This window comes from Theropithecus gelada, chromosome 7b (assembly GCF_003255815.1).
Source record: "Theropithecus gelada isolate Dixy chromosome 7b, Tgel_1.0, whole genome shotgun sequence".
Taxonomy (NCBI): Eukaryota; Metazoa; Chordata; class Mammalia; order Primates; family Cercopithecidae; genus Theropithecus; species Theropithecus gelada.
This window is the reverse complement of record NC_037675.1, coordinates 53,921,311-53,938,007: the sequence shown is the minus strand read 5'-3', so window position 1 is coordinate 53,938,007 and position 16,697 is coordinate 53,921,311. Positions and strand designations below refer to the sequence as shown.

The window sequence follows — 16,697 nt, the reverse complement described above, 5'->3', positions numbered from 1 at the left end:
TGACATTCACTTTTATTCAGTTTACCACTCTTATTTTTAGATATTCTTAAAATTTTCCTGGCATTTACCTGAATGGGAAAAGGTTGACCTGATTGAATATTAGGAAGTAAAAATTCACTCTTAAATGGTAGTAATCAGAAAGGTGGTAACTATAGATATAATTGAACAGTTCAACATACTCTTAACTCTCTTTACCTTATTTTAAGAAGCTGCTCAAAATTGTCCATATCACTTTGGAAATATTCTTGTTCTCTTGTGGGAATTTAAATAGCTCCTAACAGCACAGTTTGCTATTTGATAGATATTATTGTATCAGAACCTTTTTATTTGTGTGCCAGTATCAGGCCTGGAGTTTAAATGGATAAAAAGCCTTTCCTGCTGCTGTTTTTGCCTAAATACGGTTGAAAATGAGACTGTGGTTGATTTTCATCAGTATCATGTTTCTTCTGGAATTAAAGTATCACAACTCTGAGAAACAAAATATAGAAACTTCCATTTTATTCATTGATTGATTGCTTGATTGATTGAGACAGGGTCTCACTCTATTGCCCAGTCTAGCGTATGATGGCCAAAACTGGGCCTTAGCCTGGGAAGGCTCTTGGCTTTGCCCAGGAGAAATTTCGAAGGCCAGCTGGTGGTGGCAGGGTACAGCAGCAGCAGAGGTACTGCCCCTCGTGGAGGAGAGCTGCCCCCTAGGTAGTGTGCCCAGAGCAGCAGCTCAGAGGCGGTTCTGCAGCCATATTTATAGTCCACTTTTTATTATATGCAAATTATGAGGCAGATTATGCAGAAATTTCTAGGAAAGGGGTAGTAACTTCTAGGTCATTGCTATGGAAAAGGGGTGGTAACTTCTGCATGTTGCCGTGGGAATGAGAAACTGACATGGCACACTGGTGGGTGTGCGTTATGGAAAGCTGCTTCAACCCCCTCCCTGTTTTAGCTAGTTTTCAATTTGGTTCAGTGTCCTGAGTCCCACCTCCTGAACCAAGTCCTCCCTTCTACCTCATGACTACAGGAACATGCCACCATGCCCAGCTAATTTTTAAAAATATTTCTTGTAGAGACGAGGTTTGGCCATGTTGCCCAGGCTGGTCTGGTCTTGAACTCCTGGGCCCAAGTGATTTGCCCATCTTGGCCTCCAGAGTGCTGGGATTATAGCCGTGAGCTACTGTGCCTGGCCATAACTTTGATTTTAAATGGCAGTTTAAACTCATCCGTAATTTTCCTTTTTTTTTTTTTTTTTGGAGACAGAGTCTTGTTCTGTCACCCAGGCTGGAGTGCAGTGGCGTGATCTTGGCTCACTGTGACCTCTGCCTCCTGGGTTCAAGTGATTCTCCTGCCTCAGCCTCCTGAGTAGCTGGGACCACAGGTGCAGGCCACCATGCCTTGCTAATTTTTTGTATTTTTGGTAGAGGCGGGGTTTCACCATGTTGGCCAGGCTGGTCTCGAATTCCTGACCTCAGGTGATCCACCTGCCTCGGCCTCCCAAAGTGCTGGGATTACAGGCTTGAGCCACTGTACCTGGCCTAAACTCATTAGTAATTTTAGATCATCATTTTCAAATTGTGTATTTAGGTTTTATGAATATGTTTATATTCAGAAGTTTGATTATTATTATTTTTTCATCTTTAAAAAAGGAAATTTTATTATTTTCCATCACATGAATGAACTTGGAGGACATATTTGTCAAAACGAGCAAGGCACAAAGATTATTATTTCATGATTTCACTTACAAAGGGATTCTAAAAAACTTAATCTTATTGAAGTAGAGAGTAAAGTGGTGACCACCAGACACCAAGGTATTTAGGAGAAAGGAGGGTTTGAAAAGATGTTGATAAAAAAATACATAATTGGCCGGGCGCGGTGGCTCAAGCCTGTAATCCCAGCACTTTGGGAGGCTGAGACGGGCAGATCATGAGGTCAGGAGATCGAGACCATCCTGGCTGACACGGTGAAACCCCGTCTCTACTAAAAAATACAAAAAACTAGCCGGGCGAGGTGGCGGGTGCCTATAGTCCCAGCTACTGGGGAGGCTGAGGCAGGAGAATGGCGTGAACCCGGGAGGCGGAGCTTGCAGGGAGCTGAGATCCGGCCACTGCACTCCAGCCTGGGCGGCAAAGCGAGACTCCGTCTCAAAAAAAAAAAAAAAAATACATAATTATAGTTAATAGAAAGAATAAGTTCAAGAGATATTTTTGTACAGTGTAGTGACTATAGATCAAAATAATGTATTTGTAGTTTTGAAAAATGCTGACAATGTCACTTGCTCTTGCCACAGAAACGTTAACTGTGTGGCATAATTACCTAGAATTAAGCATTTGATAATGTATATATACTTCCAAATATTATGTTTTACAAAATAAATATACATTTATTGATTACAGATGGTAATGGTAGGAAAGCCACTGAAAGGGCAGGCGTTGCTTATGGTCTTATGACTGGCCACTTTGTGAACACAATAAACAAGTTTGCATTAAAAAACCAGAAAATGGTTTAATCTAAAAGTTGCCATGATCTTCAGAATTTTTTTAGAGAAAATGACCAAGAAGTTGACTACAGTTAGTTGACTAAGAATATAAGCTGTAGACTGACCTTCACCCACTAAAAAAAAAATCACATAAAATAAGAGTGAGAAATTCTTCTGAGTTGTAATATCAATATGGAAAAGAAATATTATTTCAAATTTCAAATCCACAGAGATCATTTTATTATTTTTCTACCTTTAACATTCACACTTAAAAATGAAAGATTTTGCATGGAAACGTGCTGTAAGTGTATCATAGAACATTAAATTTAAAATTCTTCACTTACAATTAACTCCTAATTTAATTTCTATGATATATTTTCTAGCAAATTTGATATGTGTCACACTGTGTAAGAATTATTATTATTATTTTTTTTGACATAGAGTCTTGCTCTGTCGCCCAGGCTGGAGTGCAGTGGCGCAGTCTTGGCTCACTGCAACCTCCGCCTCCTGGGTTCAAGCAATTCTCCTGCCTCAGTCTCCTGAGAAGCTGGGACTACAGGCCTGTGCCACCACGCCCGGCTGATTTTTGTGTTTTTCGTTAGAGATGGGGTTTCACCATGTTGGTAAGGCTGGTCTCAAACTCCTGACCTCGTGATCCACCTGCCTTGGCCTCCCAAAGTGCTGGGATTACAGGCGTGAGCCACCACGCCTCACCTGTGTAAGAATTTAATAAGATTTTCCTTTTACAAGCAGAGAAAAACAATGCTAAGTTATTTAATCCTCTCACCTGTGGACAGTGTTTGCCTTTTATCTTAATTAACTGATGTGAAAGTTATATTGATAAGCAAACTCTCTAGTTAAAACCAATTTTTGAGTGCATTAAAAATACCAACTTTCTCATCACAACCTACAAAGTACCATGTAAAATGACATAGCATGAAGACAACAGTGAGAAAACTGTAGCCATCTCATAGAAAAAGAAGGGCTGTGATGAATACACAGTTAGAAGACACATAATAGGACAAACAAAACTAAAGATAACTAGGAAATAAAATAAACAGAATTTCTCTTTAAATTCAGCAAGATTTAGCTTTTCAGCATGGAAAAATGTTATCTCCACATGAAGAATCAATCTTATTTCTTCACTATTAATATTTTCCTTCTCTGACTTGAACTTACAAACTAACTGTAGCAGGAATATTTATGGCTTATCATGGAGCATTTGTTACACAGCAAGTATTGTATGTTTGTTTGCTACATTTATATATAAAAAAATCCTCATGACTTGTGAAGCATCCCTAGTTCTTACTTGAACAAATTGACTCAATAAATATATAAATTTGCTTATGTCAATTATAATGAGAATAAACTAAGTAAAAAAAAAAAAAGGCTTATGTAGAATTCTTCGAGTAAAAGAACAAATGGAATGTCCTAATTAAATAAAATATAATACACAATTTTGGAAATACATCTAAAAATTGTTTTGTGTGCACTACTAAATTTTATAAAAATCATTCTTATTAGTCATGACCAGCTCCCATAATGAATACCTCATAAACTATAAAAAAAAATTATAAGAGACAAGAGAATTATAAGTCTAGCATAAGAATTAGGCAAAGAAAAACAGAAAATTCTGAATCATAAGTCAGAAGATTTTACAGTAATGAATTTAATAAAAAGCAGAGTATAGATTTGCTTTCAGCATTTTTGAGGTTTTTCAGTTTTCTAGTAAATTAGTCACCTTATTAAAATATTTGTTTTGTTCCAATATTGCTCTGTTCTTCTGAAAACAGGTACAAACTCATACTCACCCAAACACACTTACTCTATAATTTTCTTGCACCTATGGTTTATTTTTAGAGTAATATATGTGCATAGCTAACTCTATGTAAATCAAAACTAAAATTCTGTATGTTTGCAGGCAGAGAGACCACATGTTCAAAGAAAAATACATAACACATTTTTTAAAATGTTTAAGCAGAACTCAGAATTTTAAGACTCAGGATTTTATTTATATTTATAAATAATTTTTATTATACCCATAAAAATGACCCTGTAATCAATAGCAATTTAATTGTACATTTTAAAGTAACTAAAAATGTAGAGTATCAAGAAACTTCATCTGCCTTGATGTGATTAATACATAAATTATATGCCTATATCAAAATATGCCATGTATGGCATAAATATAAACAGATACTATGCACCCACAAAAATTAAGAATGATTTTTATTATTAATAAGACTTGCTTTTTCAGTAAAACTTTGAATTCATTGTAAGGATGGGTTTTAGAAAATAAAATATTAATATAAAACTATTAATGGCTAAATTGTGAAAAATCATTTTCTGGTTGTTATTATATAATTTAAAATGCTAAATGAAATTAACTTCTGCAGGCATGAATAACCTAATATAATTAAAGTAAAAATTGTCAAATTCAGTTTTTAATATTTAATTCTTCTTCCTTAGAGACCTGGTTAGAAAAGAAATGGGGACACAACATTACAGAATTTCAACAGCGATTTGATGGAATTTTGACAGAAGGAGAAGGTCCAAGAAGGCTTAAGAACTTGTATTTTCTCTACTTAATAGAACTAAGGGCTTTATCCAAAGTGTTACCATTCTTCGAGCGCCCAGATTTTCAACTCTTTACTGGAAATAAAATTCAGGATGAGGAAAACAAAATGTTACTTCTGGAAATACTTCATGAAATCAAGTAAATTATATATTAAAATTTATACATTAATAGAAGAGTGACAAGTAATGTACAAAATAAATTTTCTTTTTCTTTTTTTTTTTTTGAGACAGGATCTCCCTCTGTTGCCCAGGCTGGAGTGCAGTGGCACGATCATGGCTCACCGCAGCCTCGATCTCTTGGGCTCAAGCAGTCCTCCCATCTCAGCCCAAGTAGCTGGGACTATATGTGCAAACCACCACACCGGGCTAATTTTTGTATGTTTTGTAGAGATGGGGTTTTGTCATGTTGTCCAGGCTGGTCTCGAACTCCTGGGCTCAAGTGATCCACCCACCTTGACCTCCCAGAGTGCTGGGATTACAGGTGCAGGCCACTGTGCTCTGCCTGAAATTTTAAAGTATTCATTTAGAGAAAGGAAAACTATTTAGAACATAATTAAAAGTTAATTTTGCTTGTAGGTCTTTTCAAATTGAATTTTGCTTTTGTTTTTATTTTGACTTGGGTACTGAGAGGCACACATTTTTAGTTTTAAGAGCCATTCTTTTAGTATTTGATAATGTATTATTTTCATGTTTATTTGAACAAATTGGATTTGGGGTCAAATTTCGGTACTTAAAATTATCTTATGCAGTTAGAATCGAGATTTGAGGCTTGAGGATAAGAATTTGTTTTGGGCATTGGAGTATTGGTTTTACTATGTTTTCTCCTCTTTATTTATCATGACCAGTAAAATGTTGTATTAGCAGTACTTTTAATATTTACAACACATGAAAATGAATATTCTCTGTTTTAAAATGCAGGTCATTTCCTTTGCATTTTGATGAGAATTCATTTTTTGCTGGGGATAAAAAAGAAGCACACAAACTAAAGGTAATTATTTTATACTTTATCTTAATCGTTAGATACAAACTGATTAACACTTATGCAGATACGAATATAAACCCATAGATAGTACTCACAGAAGTAGAGAGTAGGCCACGTGCGGTGGCTCAGGCCTGTAATCCCAGCACTTTGGGAGGCTGAGGTGGGAGGATTGCTTGAGCCCTGGCGTTCAAGACCAGCTTGGGCAACATCGTGTGAAACCCTGTCTTTAATTAAAAAAAAAAAAAAAAAGAGTAGAATGGTGGTTACCACAGGCTGGGGGTTGGGGGTAGGTGGGGAAAAAGGAGATGTTGATCCATGGGTACAAAGTTTCAGTTAGGGAGAATAAGATTTAGTGATCTGCTGCACAGAATGGTAACTGTGGTAATAATGCATTGTATATTGCAAAATTGCCGAAAGTGTAGATTTTAAAGTTTGCACTATACAAAAAATGATTAGGTGAGGTGATGGATTTGTTAATTAGCCTGGTTTAATCACTTCACATTGTAAATACACATTAAAACATCACATTGTATCCATAAACCTATAAAATTTTTGTCAATTAAAAAATAAATACATGTATGTATACTTAACAGTAAATCTTGTTATATACATCTTGAAATTAATAAGAAAAAAATCAGAATCATTATCTTTCTTTTCCTCAAAAAAATCAAGTCCAAAGGCAGGTGCCACTTAAAGTCTATTTTGCATTATATTCAAAGTAACACTGATATCTGTATATTGCTGTACACCTTATAGATGCCTTTCACATTGATGATCTAATGTAATAGATGTAATAAATTAAAGGAAATGGATCCAATGCATGAGTAGCATATTAGTCTATCTTTTGCTGAAGAGAATTCTGAAGATGATATTAATTAACAGATCTTCATTAGTGGGAGAAGGCACAGTGTGATGTTTTGTCATTCATCTTTTTTATTGTTATTGAGAAAGGATCTCACTCTGTCACCCAGGCTGGAGTGCAGTGATATGATCACGGCTCATTGCTACCTTGAAATTCTGTGCTCAAGCGATCCTCCCACCTCAGCTTTCTGAGTAGCTTGAGTAGCTGGGACCACAGGCATGTACTACCATGCTTACCTAATTTTTTTTTTTTTTTTTTTTCAGTAGAGACAGGGTTTTGCTCTGTTGCCCAGGCTGGTCTCAAACTCCTGGGCTCAAGTGGTCCTCCCACCTCAGTCTTCCAAAGTGCTGGGATTATAGGCATGAGCCATTGCACCCCCTTCCATTCATCTTATTCACTGGGAATTAAAGACAGTTACGAATACCAGTGTGCAGTTGGGAAAGAATAGATTCAATACCCCACAGAATGGGGTCTTGTCATTGCCTTGCCTTTTAATAGGGTCTAACCTCAGGCAAGACAATCTCTGAGTATGTATTTGCCACATAATACTATAAATATCAAACATCACCAGGAAGATTTATTACACACTCATTATGTGCACAGCACAATTTTTTGTCATTAAAAGGAAAGAGAGCTTCCACCCTCAAGGGATTTCAAGAGGGGGTCAAGTAAAATTATATTTCTCTTCTCTCTTACAAAGTTCTACTGGTAAGTAGAGGCAGGTGGCCCTCCGTACTACTGGGCTTGATCTGATTTTTTATATATATATATACACACACACACGCAATTATATATATGTACATATGAAATCTCATATATATATATCACAGAATCTTTGTAGAGTAATATTATTGAGTAGTTTTTTTTTTTTAAGGTAGGTTTAAAATTAGTACCTCTTGCTTGGATGTCATCTGGTTATAGAAAAATAGTAAAAATAAAGTTAGTACCTCTTACTGAACAGGTACTGAAACACAAGATAGAGAATATTGTTAAGATTTGGTAACAATTAACAATGATTTGGGCTTTGTCTTAATAAAGATACTGGATATAGATACTAGATATGGTAGATATGTATAGATAGATTTCTGTATAAATATGTCTGGTTTCATACATATTGTATATATATTTTTGTTTTTTTAAGAGATAAGGTCTTATTTTGTCACTAAAGTTGAAGTGCAGAGGCACAATCATAGCTCACTGCAGCCTGGAACTCCTGGGTTCAAGCCGTCTTCCCACCTCAGCCCCCTGAGTAGCTAGGACTACAGGCTGGCACCACTATGCCCTGCTAACTTTTAAAATTTTTTTGTTGAGTTGGGGGTCTCACTATTTTTGCCCAGGCTGGTCTTGAACTCTTGGCCTCAAGCAATCCGCCTGTCTTGGCCTCCGAAAGTGCTGGGAGTACAGGTGTGAGCCACCACCATAGCCAGCCTGATTTCATCAAAATATTTACAAATATCTTCCTCTGCTTCTTATTCTTTCTTTCTGTAATGAAAGAAGCTGATTTTATGCACTCAGTTTTTTTGCTGTTAGATAATACTTATTCTTGACTTCCCATCTACCTCCTACTTGAAGCATTCTTGCTACAAATACATACCTCAGTGCTTATATAATCTGCCTAAACAGCTTCCAGGAACTAGAAAGTGAGGGGGAAGATGCTGTAATAAGACTTCTTTTATTCCTACTATTTTCAATATGTTCCTTTTTTTTTTAGTTTACTTGCTGCTTTATTGGAAAGTGTTCTGGCATCAGCTCTTTTTAAATCGTGCAGATTAGAAGGATTTCTCACGGTGTTTTAATTTGATCAAAACTCGGAAACACTCACCTTTAATGTCCTATGAAGTTTAGGTAGAGATTCTTTATGTAATAGAGAATTTTTCTGAATCTTTTACAGGAAAGATGTAAAAAACAAAACATGCTACTATCAAATATTTACTTTTTTAAAAAGTGGTTTCTGGTAAACATCGATTTGAACAGTCATATTTATAAATTAATTTTAAAAATCTCATCTTGTTTCCTTAGTACCCTATCAATGTATGGTTAGAAATAGAGGACTTATATGAAGGAGAATTATTTAGCATTCAATTCAAATAGAATTTGATCTCATTTGAAGACTTGTAAAATATTTGAGAATTTGCGCAAGAACTGGTCAGTTGGTTTCACTGAATATGAATCACAGAATGCTTGATCATTCTGTTGACTGGCTGTAATTTAAAGTGATGACCTAAAACTGTATGTCTAAACAAGTAAAATCTGTAAGTGATTTAGGTACTGGTTATTTTAAGGACCATACTTTTTCTAACCTGAGATAATTAGGGGATATACTCAAGTTATTGTACATGATTGTTATTTGTTAAGTCACAAGGATTTTCTCCTGTGAAATCCTTACTAATTTTTACTAATTTGATCTAGTAAATTTCTAGCCTATTAATTTGGTTCTAGCATATTAAGTTCACTTAAGCAGAAGATGCATGCTATTTGATGTGCTTGGTTTTAATTTTACAGTGTTTATTTGGCTATTGTAAGCAACCATGCCTGCTCTCTGTACATGTCATACAAAGACTTACTCAAGAGCTGTCACTTTCAAGTATTTGAATTAACATAGAATCGGACATTGAAATTAGCATCTACAAAAGCAAGCACAATCTTTTAGAACAGAGGCTTCCACTTTGGGAGGCCGAGACGGGCGGATCACGAGGTCACGAGATCGAGACCATCCTGGCAAACACACTGAAACCCCATCTCTACTAAAAAAATACAAAAAAACTAGCTGGGCGAGGTGGCGGGCGCCTGTAGTCCCAGCTGCTTGGGAGGCTGAGGCAGGAGAATGGCGTGAACCCCGGAGGTGGAGCTTGCAGTGAGCTGAGATCGCGCCACAGCACTCCAGCCTGGGCGACAGAGCGAGACTCCGTCTCAACAAAAAAAAAAAAAAAAAAAAAAAAAATACAGAGGCTTCCAACTCTTACAAATATGAGAGTCTCTTATACTCAGGAATCATCTACAATGGACACCTTGACAAAGTTATTTTGTATATTTTTGCAGATAGTTTAGCTTTGGAGTCAGGCAGGCCTGGGTTCTAAGTTTTTTTGTTTACTAGTGTGGGAATTTAGGCAAGTTACCTAAACACTCTGAATCTTGTTTTTTACATTAGGTGTAGATTATAATAATATCTACCTTTGGATTCATGGTGAAGATGAAATGAGATTGTATATGTAAGGATCTGGTATGTAAAATCAATGAATATTAGTGCTCTTCTCATTTTTGGTATCCCATAGTACCTTGCACAGTGTTAGGCACATAGAACGTGCTCTGAAAATACTCAGTAATTGACTGTATAGTACATCTTAATAAAATTTTGTTAAATTGTTTTCAGGAGGACTTTCGACTGCATTTTAGAAATATTTCAAGAATCATGGATTGTGTTGGTTGTTTTAAATGTCGTCTGTGGGGAAAGCTTCAGGTAAGCAAATTTAGTCATTCCTATTTCTCATTTACCCTTTGCATGAATAATTTTCTAATTTTTATTTTTTTCTTATTTCTGTTATAGACTCAGGGTTTGGGCACTGCTCTGAAGATCTTGTTTTCTGAGAAATTGATAGCAAATATGCCAGAAAGTGGACCTAGTTATGAATTCCATCTAACCAGACAAGAAATAGTATCATTATTCAACGCATTTGGAAGGTTAGTTTGAATGTACTGAAATTGCTTCTGGTAGCCAAGTAAGTCTAAAGCAACATATATGCTCTCAGAAAAAACTGGGTAAGGAATATCCTTTTTATTTTATTTATTTATTTAGTTTTGAGATGGAGTCTTGGTCTGTAGCCCAGGCTGGAGTGCAGTAGTATGATCTCGGCTCACTGCAACCTCTGCCTTCTGGGTTCAAGTGATTCTCCCAACTCAGCCTCCCAAGTAGCTGGGACTACAGGTGCATGACACCACACCTGACTAATTTGTGTGTGTGTGTGTGTGTGTGTGTGTGTGTGTGTGTGTGTGTAGTTTTAGTAGAAACAGGGTTTCACCATGTTGGCCAGGCTGGTCTTAAACTCCTGACCTCCGGTGATCTGCCTGGCTCCACCTCTGAAAGTGCTGGATTACAGGCGTGAGCCACTGTGCCCAGCCAGGAATTTTTTTTTTGAAGAAATTATTTCATTACAGAATTATGGGATATTATGAAATACCTCAAGTATGTAGACATATACAATTGGTACATGATGGTCTTTATTTTCATCTGTTGACTTTTGTAATCATAATTAGGGCGCGGCACGGTGGCTCATGCCTGTAATCCTAGCACTTTGGGAAGCCGAGGTGGGTGGATCACTTCAGGCCAGGAGTTCGAGACCAGCCTGGCCAACTCTACTAAAAATACAAAAAATTAGCCAGGCATGGTGGAGCATGCCTGTGGTCCCAGCTGCTCGGGAGGCTGAGGCAGAAGAATCGCTAGAACCTGGGAGGCACAGGTTGCAGTGAGCCAAGATCATACCACTGCACTCCAGCCAGGGCAACAGAAGAGCAAGACACTATCTCGAAAAAAATGTGCATACATGTAAATATAAAATCATAATTATAATTACTGATTGAATTTTAATATTCATCTTATTGAATTTGTATATTAAAAATTGTTTAAAAGCACATTTTTTTTTGCTATCCAATTATTTTTGTGGTGCTAGAAAAATCATGTTTAACATAGGTGTACATGTAAATCTCTTTGTGAATTCACCATTATATAAAAAGGTTAACGATTCTTTTTAAAACAGTTATTTCCCATCAAAATGATTAAAGAAAAGCATGAAATAAGGAACTTATATTAAAATATTTGCAGATGCATTCTTTCTGGCCTATCATGCAAGAAATGCTGAGATTTATAAAAATTAATATTTTTTAAAGGACTACATTTCCTCATTTAAAAAATATTATAATTTTGGGCTTGAAATAATTGACCTTCAAAATTGTGTCTCTCGCACCCAGGGGTTTGATAGTTAATATTTCATTAATTATTCTACTATTTTTTTCATGATAGAGAGCAGAACTAAGTGCACTCAAAATGAACAAAATTTACTTTACAAAAATTACTGAAAACAATGTAGTCATACATTTAATATTCTTACTCTTTATAGGCCAATAGCATTGATTCTTTCTACATTTACTAAATATGGTGTATTTTAAGTATTCATATACTTATGCATTTAAAAATAGTTATAGTTCTGTTTATATACTTTATACTTATATTCTTTAATATTAAGCATATGAATACTTTTATGAATACTTATACCTAAATATTATAATATTTGTATACATACATATTTTATACCAAATACTATATGCTTTAATATAAAGGGAGTATACTTATGAATGCTTAAAATACAGAAGTATTTAAATACTTATGTATCTCATACTTAGGTATTTGATTGATTGACTGATGTGATCTCAGCTCACTGAAACCTCCGCCTCCCAGGCTCAATAGATTCTCCCACCTTAGTCACCTGAGTAGCTGGGATACAGGCACACACCACCATGCTGGGCTAATTTTCTTATTTTTTGTAGAGAGAGGGTTTTGCCATATTGCCCTTGCTGGTCTCAAACTCCTGGACTCAAGTGGTCCGCTCGCCGTGGCCTTCCAAAGCACTGGGATTACAGGCATGAGCTACTGCACCTGGCTATTTTATTTATTTAAAAGAATTTGGTTTTTTAGAGATAGGATCTGGCTATGTTGCCCAGGCTGGAGTGCAGTGGAATGATCATAGCTCACTGTAACCTTGAACTCCTGGGCTCAAGCAGTTCTACTTCAGGTTTCCAAGTAGCTACGACTACAGGTACACACAGCCATGACTGGCTGATTTTTAAATTTTTTTTGTAGAGACCGGGTCTCCCTGTGTTGCCCAGGCTGGTCTCAAATTCCTGGCCTCAAGCAGTTCTCCCATCTTGGCCTCAAAAAATACTGGGTTTACAGGAGTGAATCACTGAATCTGGCATGCATATTTAAATACTTTTAAAATAACTAATTTCTGGACATTAATACCTTAGTTTTACCATGTCAAATTAAGAACTAAAATATATTAAAATATATTAAATGTTTTATGCACCTGAAATTTATTGAAATAAGTTACTTTAAAAATGTTGTTTTAAAATGCAAAGTGAGTAACTTTTACAGATAAAATTTATCTAAGATGGTTTCTGAGTGAAATATTTTTTGGTTACAGAATTTCTACAAGTGTGAAAGAATTAGAAAACTTCAGGAACTTGTTACAAAGTATTCATTAAAGAAAACAAGCTGATATGTGCCTGTTTCTGGACAGTGGAGGCCAAAGAGTGGAATTTCATTCAAAGGCATAATAGCAATGACAGTCTTAAGCCAAACATTTTATATAAAGTTGCTTTTGTAAAGGAGAATTATATTGTTTTAAGTAAACACATTTTAAAAAAATTGTGTTAAGTCTATGTATAATACTACTGTGAGGAAAAGTAATACTTTAATAATGTGGTACAAATTTTAAAGTTTAATATTGAATAAAAGGAGGATTATCAAATTCATATATGATAAAAGTGAATGTTCTAAGTGTCTGAAACTAGCATTTTGTGTAATAAGATGTAATATAAATAAAACTATGGTAAATGTGGCAAGCATTTAATAGGAAAATGCTAAGGAGGCCTCATGAATGACCCATAATTAGCAATGTAGAATTTTTCAATACGTTTAGGGTTGCTGGATTTAGCAAATAAAAATAAAGATTGTCTAGTTAGATTTGAATTTCAGATAAACAACAATTAGTTTTTTAATATGTTACATGGAATATTTGGAAAATACTTATACTAAAAAATTATTTGTTTGAAATTCAAATTTAACTGGGAGTCTTGTATTTTATCTGGCAATCCTAAAATACATTGGTATGAAACAAATCACTTTTAGAATGATATTGCTATTTTGATTGGGTTATTTTTGTGTGTAGAAATGTACAATAACAACTCAAAGGCACAGGAGATTTCTAAACATTGTGAAAAGTTGAATAGATTATATATTTATTCTCATAATACTTTCCCTAATACTAAATAAAATTTGGGGAACACTTTTTATTTTTATATAATTTCCAATTTACAGAAAAGTTTCAAAAATAGTACAAAGAGCTCTCTTACCCAGATTCACTAATTGTTCATATGTACTTTATCTTTCATGCTTTCTTTGTACACACACGCGCACACACACACTCACATGCACATACACATGCGCACACACACAATTTTTCCTCAATCATTTGAAAGTCAGTTACAGGCATCATGCCCCTTTAACCCTAAATACTTCAGTGTGTAATACTGAATAATTTCTAAAAATGATTTTCTCAGAAAAAAAAAAAAAACCTCCCACAATTCTGGAACTATACTACTATAAGCCTTAGAATAAATAATAATTTCAAGTTCCAGTCTAAAGTTCTTTTTGAGTTTTGTTGCCCGTTTTACGCTTGATGTGTATAGTAATAGGGTAGGCTATTTATTTTATTAAAATTTTTTTTTAGAGACAAGGTTTTGCTGTGTTGCCCAGGCTGGAACTTGACCTCCTGGGCAGAAGTGATCTTCCCACCTCAGCCTCCCGAGTAGCTGGGAATACAGGTGTCTGCACCATACCCAGTTTAAGTTTTGTTTTTTATACACGAAGTTCCTTTGTCTCCCTAAAACTGAACTGTAATTTTGGGAGGTTTTCATTAATGGAAGCTCTTCATTTATAAAGCTATTTGAAGGGGTTTAGGAATTTATATCACATGGTAATTGTAGAGAAAAAGCTATATACCTCAAAATCATGTGCCCTCTTTACATATGTCTTATCAGGTATAACATGTTGAAATGTCCCATTATTAGTAGAGTGGGGTTTATTTATATAGTGGTTAAGAAATGTCAGTTGACACTGCTGTACACTTTTTTCTTCTGTGTCCCTAAGGCCTGCTACAGTGCCAAGCACATACTTGGTATCCAATAAATATTTGTTGGATGAATGTATGCATATGTATTCAGTATATTTTAAATGAATAATCGCAGAACTAAGTTTAATAATGTGACCTATTTTCCTCTGCCACTTCATTTTCTCTAAGGCAGGAAAAGAAAGACATTAACCCACTAAATAAGTCAATCCTCTTGGAGACTCAAAAGACTATGAAGTGATCACTCTACATAAAATACAGTGTGGGTTCAAATGGCCATTTTTTGTGTATCCCTCTCTCTCATCTTATGCTTCCTTTCCTTTTTTTTTTTTTTAACAGCCAATCCTTTTGAAGGAATATTCTTACCTCTACTTTGTCACCTTCCACTGGCTCCACAACTGAAATCTGCCGTTTGGCTATATAGTTAACAGTCCCTTCCTGTGAAGTCTAAAATCAATTCTAAATCCACAGTTTAATTCACAAGCTATTACTTATTTGACATTTTTGACAACCTGTACTTGAAAGATTTATTCCCTTGATTTTTTACATTTTGCTCACTCCTGAACCCCCCCTTTTTAGCTTCTTCATTTATTCCTTTAATGTTATTCCTCAGGCCTCCATTTTTTTTTCCTCTTAATCATAACACCACTTCTCACGCTTGGGTCATTTCAGTTCAGCAATTCCTAAATCCTTGTCTTTAGCCAAACTCCTCAATCCATCTGCCTGCTGCACTTTACTTGGTTGTCCCACAGACACCTGTGTGTGTCTTAAAACATTCATTGTCTGCAAAACCTACTCTAATGCCTGTGTTCCTTACTTTGGTTAATTTTAGAACCATTATATTCTATGTTTTCTAGGCTTATTCCTCTTCTCCACCTTCCCCTATCATTTAGTGTTTAAGTTTTACTGATTTTATCTCCACCTCTCTGATACATCACTCTTTCATCTTCATTGATATTATTAATACCTACAGTACTAACCTGCCTCCTATACCTAGCTGGTCTCCTATTTGTTGCTCAATGTTACCAGAGTAGGCTTTCTAGAAGCACTCTGACAGCATTACTCCCTAATACCCTTCCATGACTTCAGGAACTTTCAGGAGAAAGCCAAACCCCTCTGGTTGGTGTACAAGGTCTTCTGATGTGTAATGTGTTTCCTCCACCGAATGTTCTGGTGAAACAGACTTAACAGTTCTTCAAAAGCCCTGTATGGCCAGGTTTCCCGCCTTGGTAAATGCTGTACTCTTTGCATCAAGTGCGCTGGTCATCCTTCCCCAACTTGGAAAATTACTATGCATCTTGCAGGCCTGACATAAGCATTTCCTCTGTAAAATCTCCCTTGCTCCACTCAAGGAGAGTCATCTAACTTCTACTTCTGTGTCACCACTGTAATTACAACCTACCTCTATTGTATGTCACTTAAATTGTACTGTATTGTTTTATTTTTCAAAAGTCTTCTTCACTAGAATGTGAGCTCCTTAAGGGCAGGAAAAGGAACCTTTTTATTTTTTGCATCTCCATAGCATAGTTTTTGGCATATGAACGTTTAATAAATGTTTGTTGAATAAATTGATTTTAAAGTGACATCTTTATTATATTAGAGGTCCTACCTTTATTCCAAATACTTTCACTCCCTTCACTTTACAGCAAGGGTCAGTAGAGTCCCAAGGATTTGTAGACTTCAGGGGGTCAATAAAGCTGAAATTGTATTCAAGATTTGGTATGGTTTTTGGTGGGTCACGAAAAGGGCCTATTCTGGGAAGAAAAGGAACTTCTTTCATGAGCAAATTGTGTTAAGCATCATTGAAGAATTTCTTGAATAATCAAAGAATACCTTCCTAGGATTATAAGGTAGATAAATGGATTCCTGTTTAAGATTCTAAAGGGACGGGGAGAGGTGTTACAAATT

General features: G+C 35.6%; 1 protein-coding gene across 1 annotated transcript in view; it reads left to right on the top strand.

Moving 5' to 3' along the window:
* ERO1A (endoplasmic reticulum oxidoreductase 1 alpha) overlaps positions 1-16,502 on the top strand; it is a 58,175-nt gene extending 41,673 nt beyond the window's left edge. Inside the window, exons 12-16 of the mRNA XM_025392444.1 lie at positions 4,937-5,183; positions 5,963-6,032; positions 10,259-10,345; positions 10,433-10,566; positions 13,083-16,502. Of these exons, the coding sequence (XP_025248229.1) occupies positions 4,937-5,183; positions 5,963-6,032; positions 10,259-10,345; positions 10,433-10,566; positions 13,083-13,143 (599 nt within the window). The 3' untranslated portion in view covers positions 13,144-16,502. The remainder of the gene's footprint in view (positions 1-4,936; positions 5,184-5,962; positions 6,033-10,258; positions 10,346-10,432; positions 10,567-13,082) is intronic.
* The last annotated feature ends 195 nt before the right edge of the window (positions 16,503-16,697 follow it).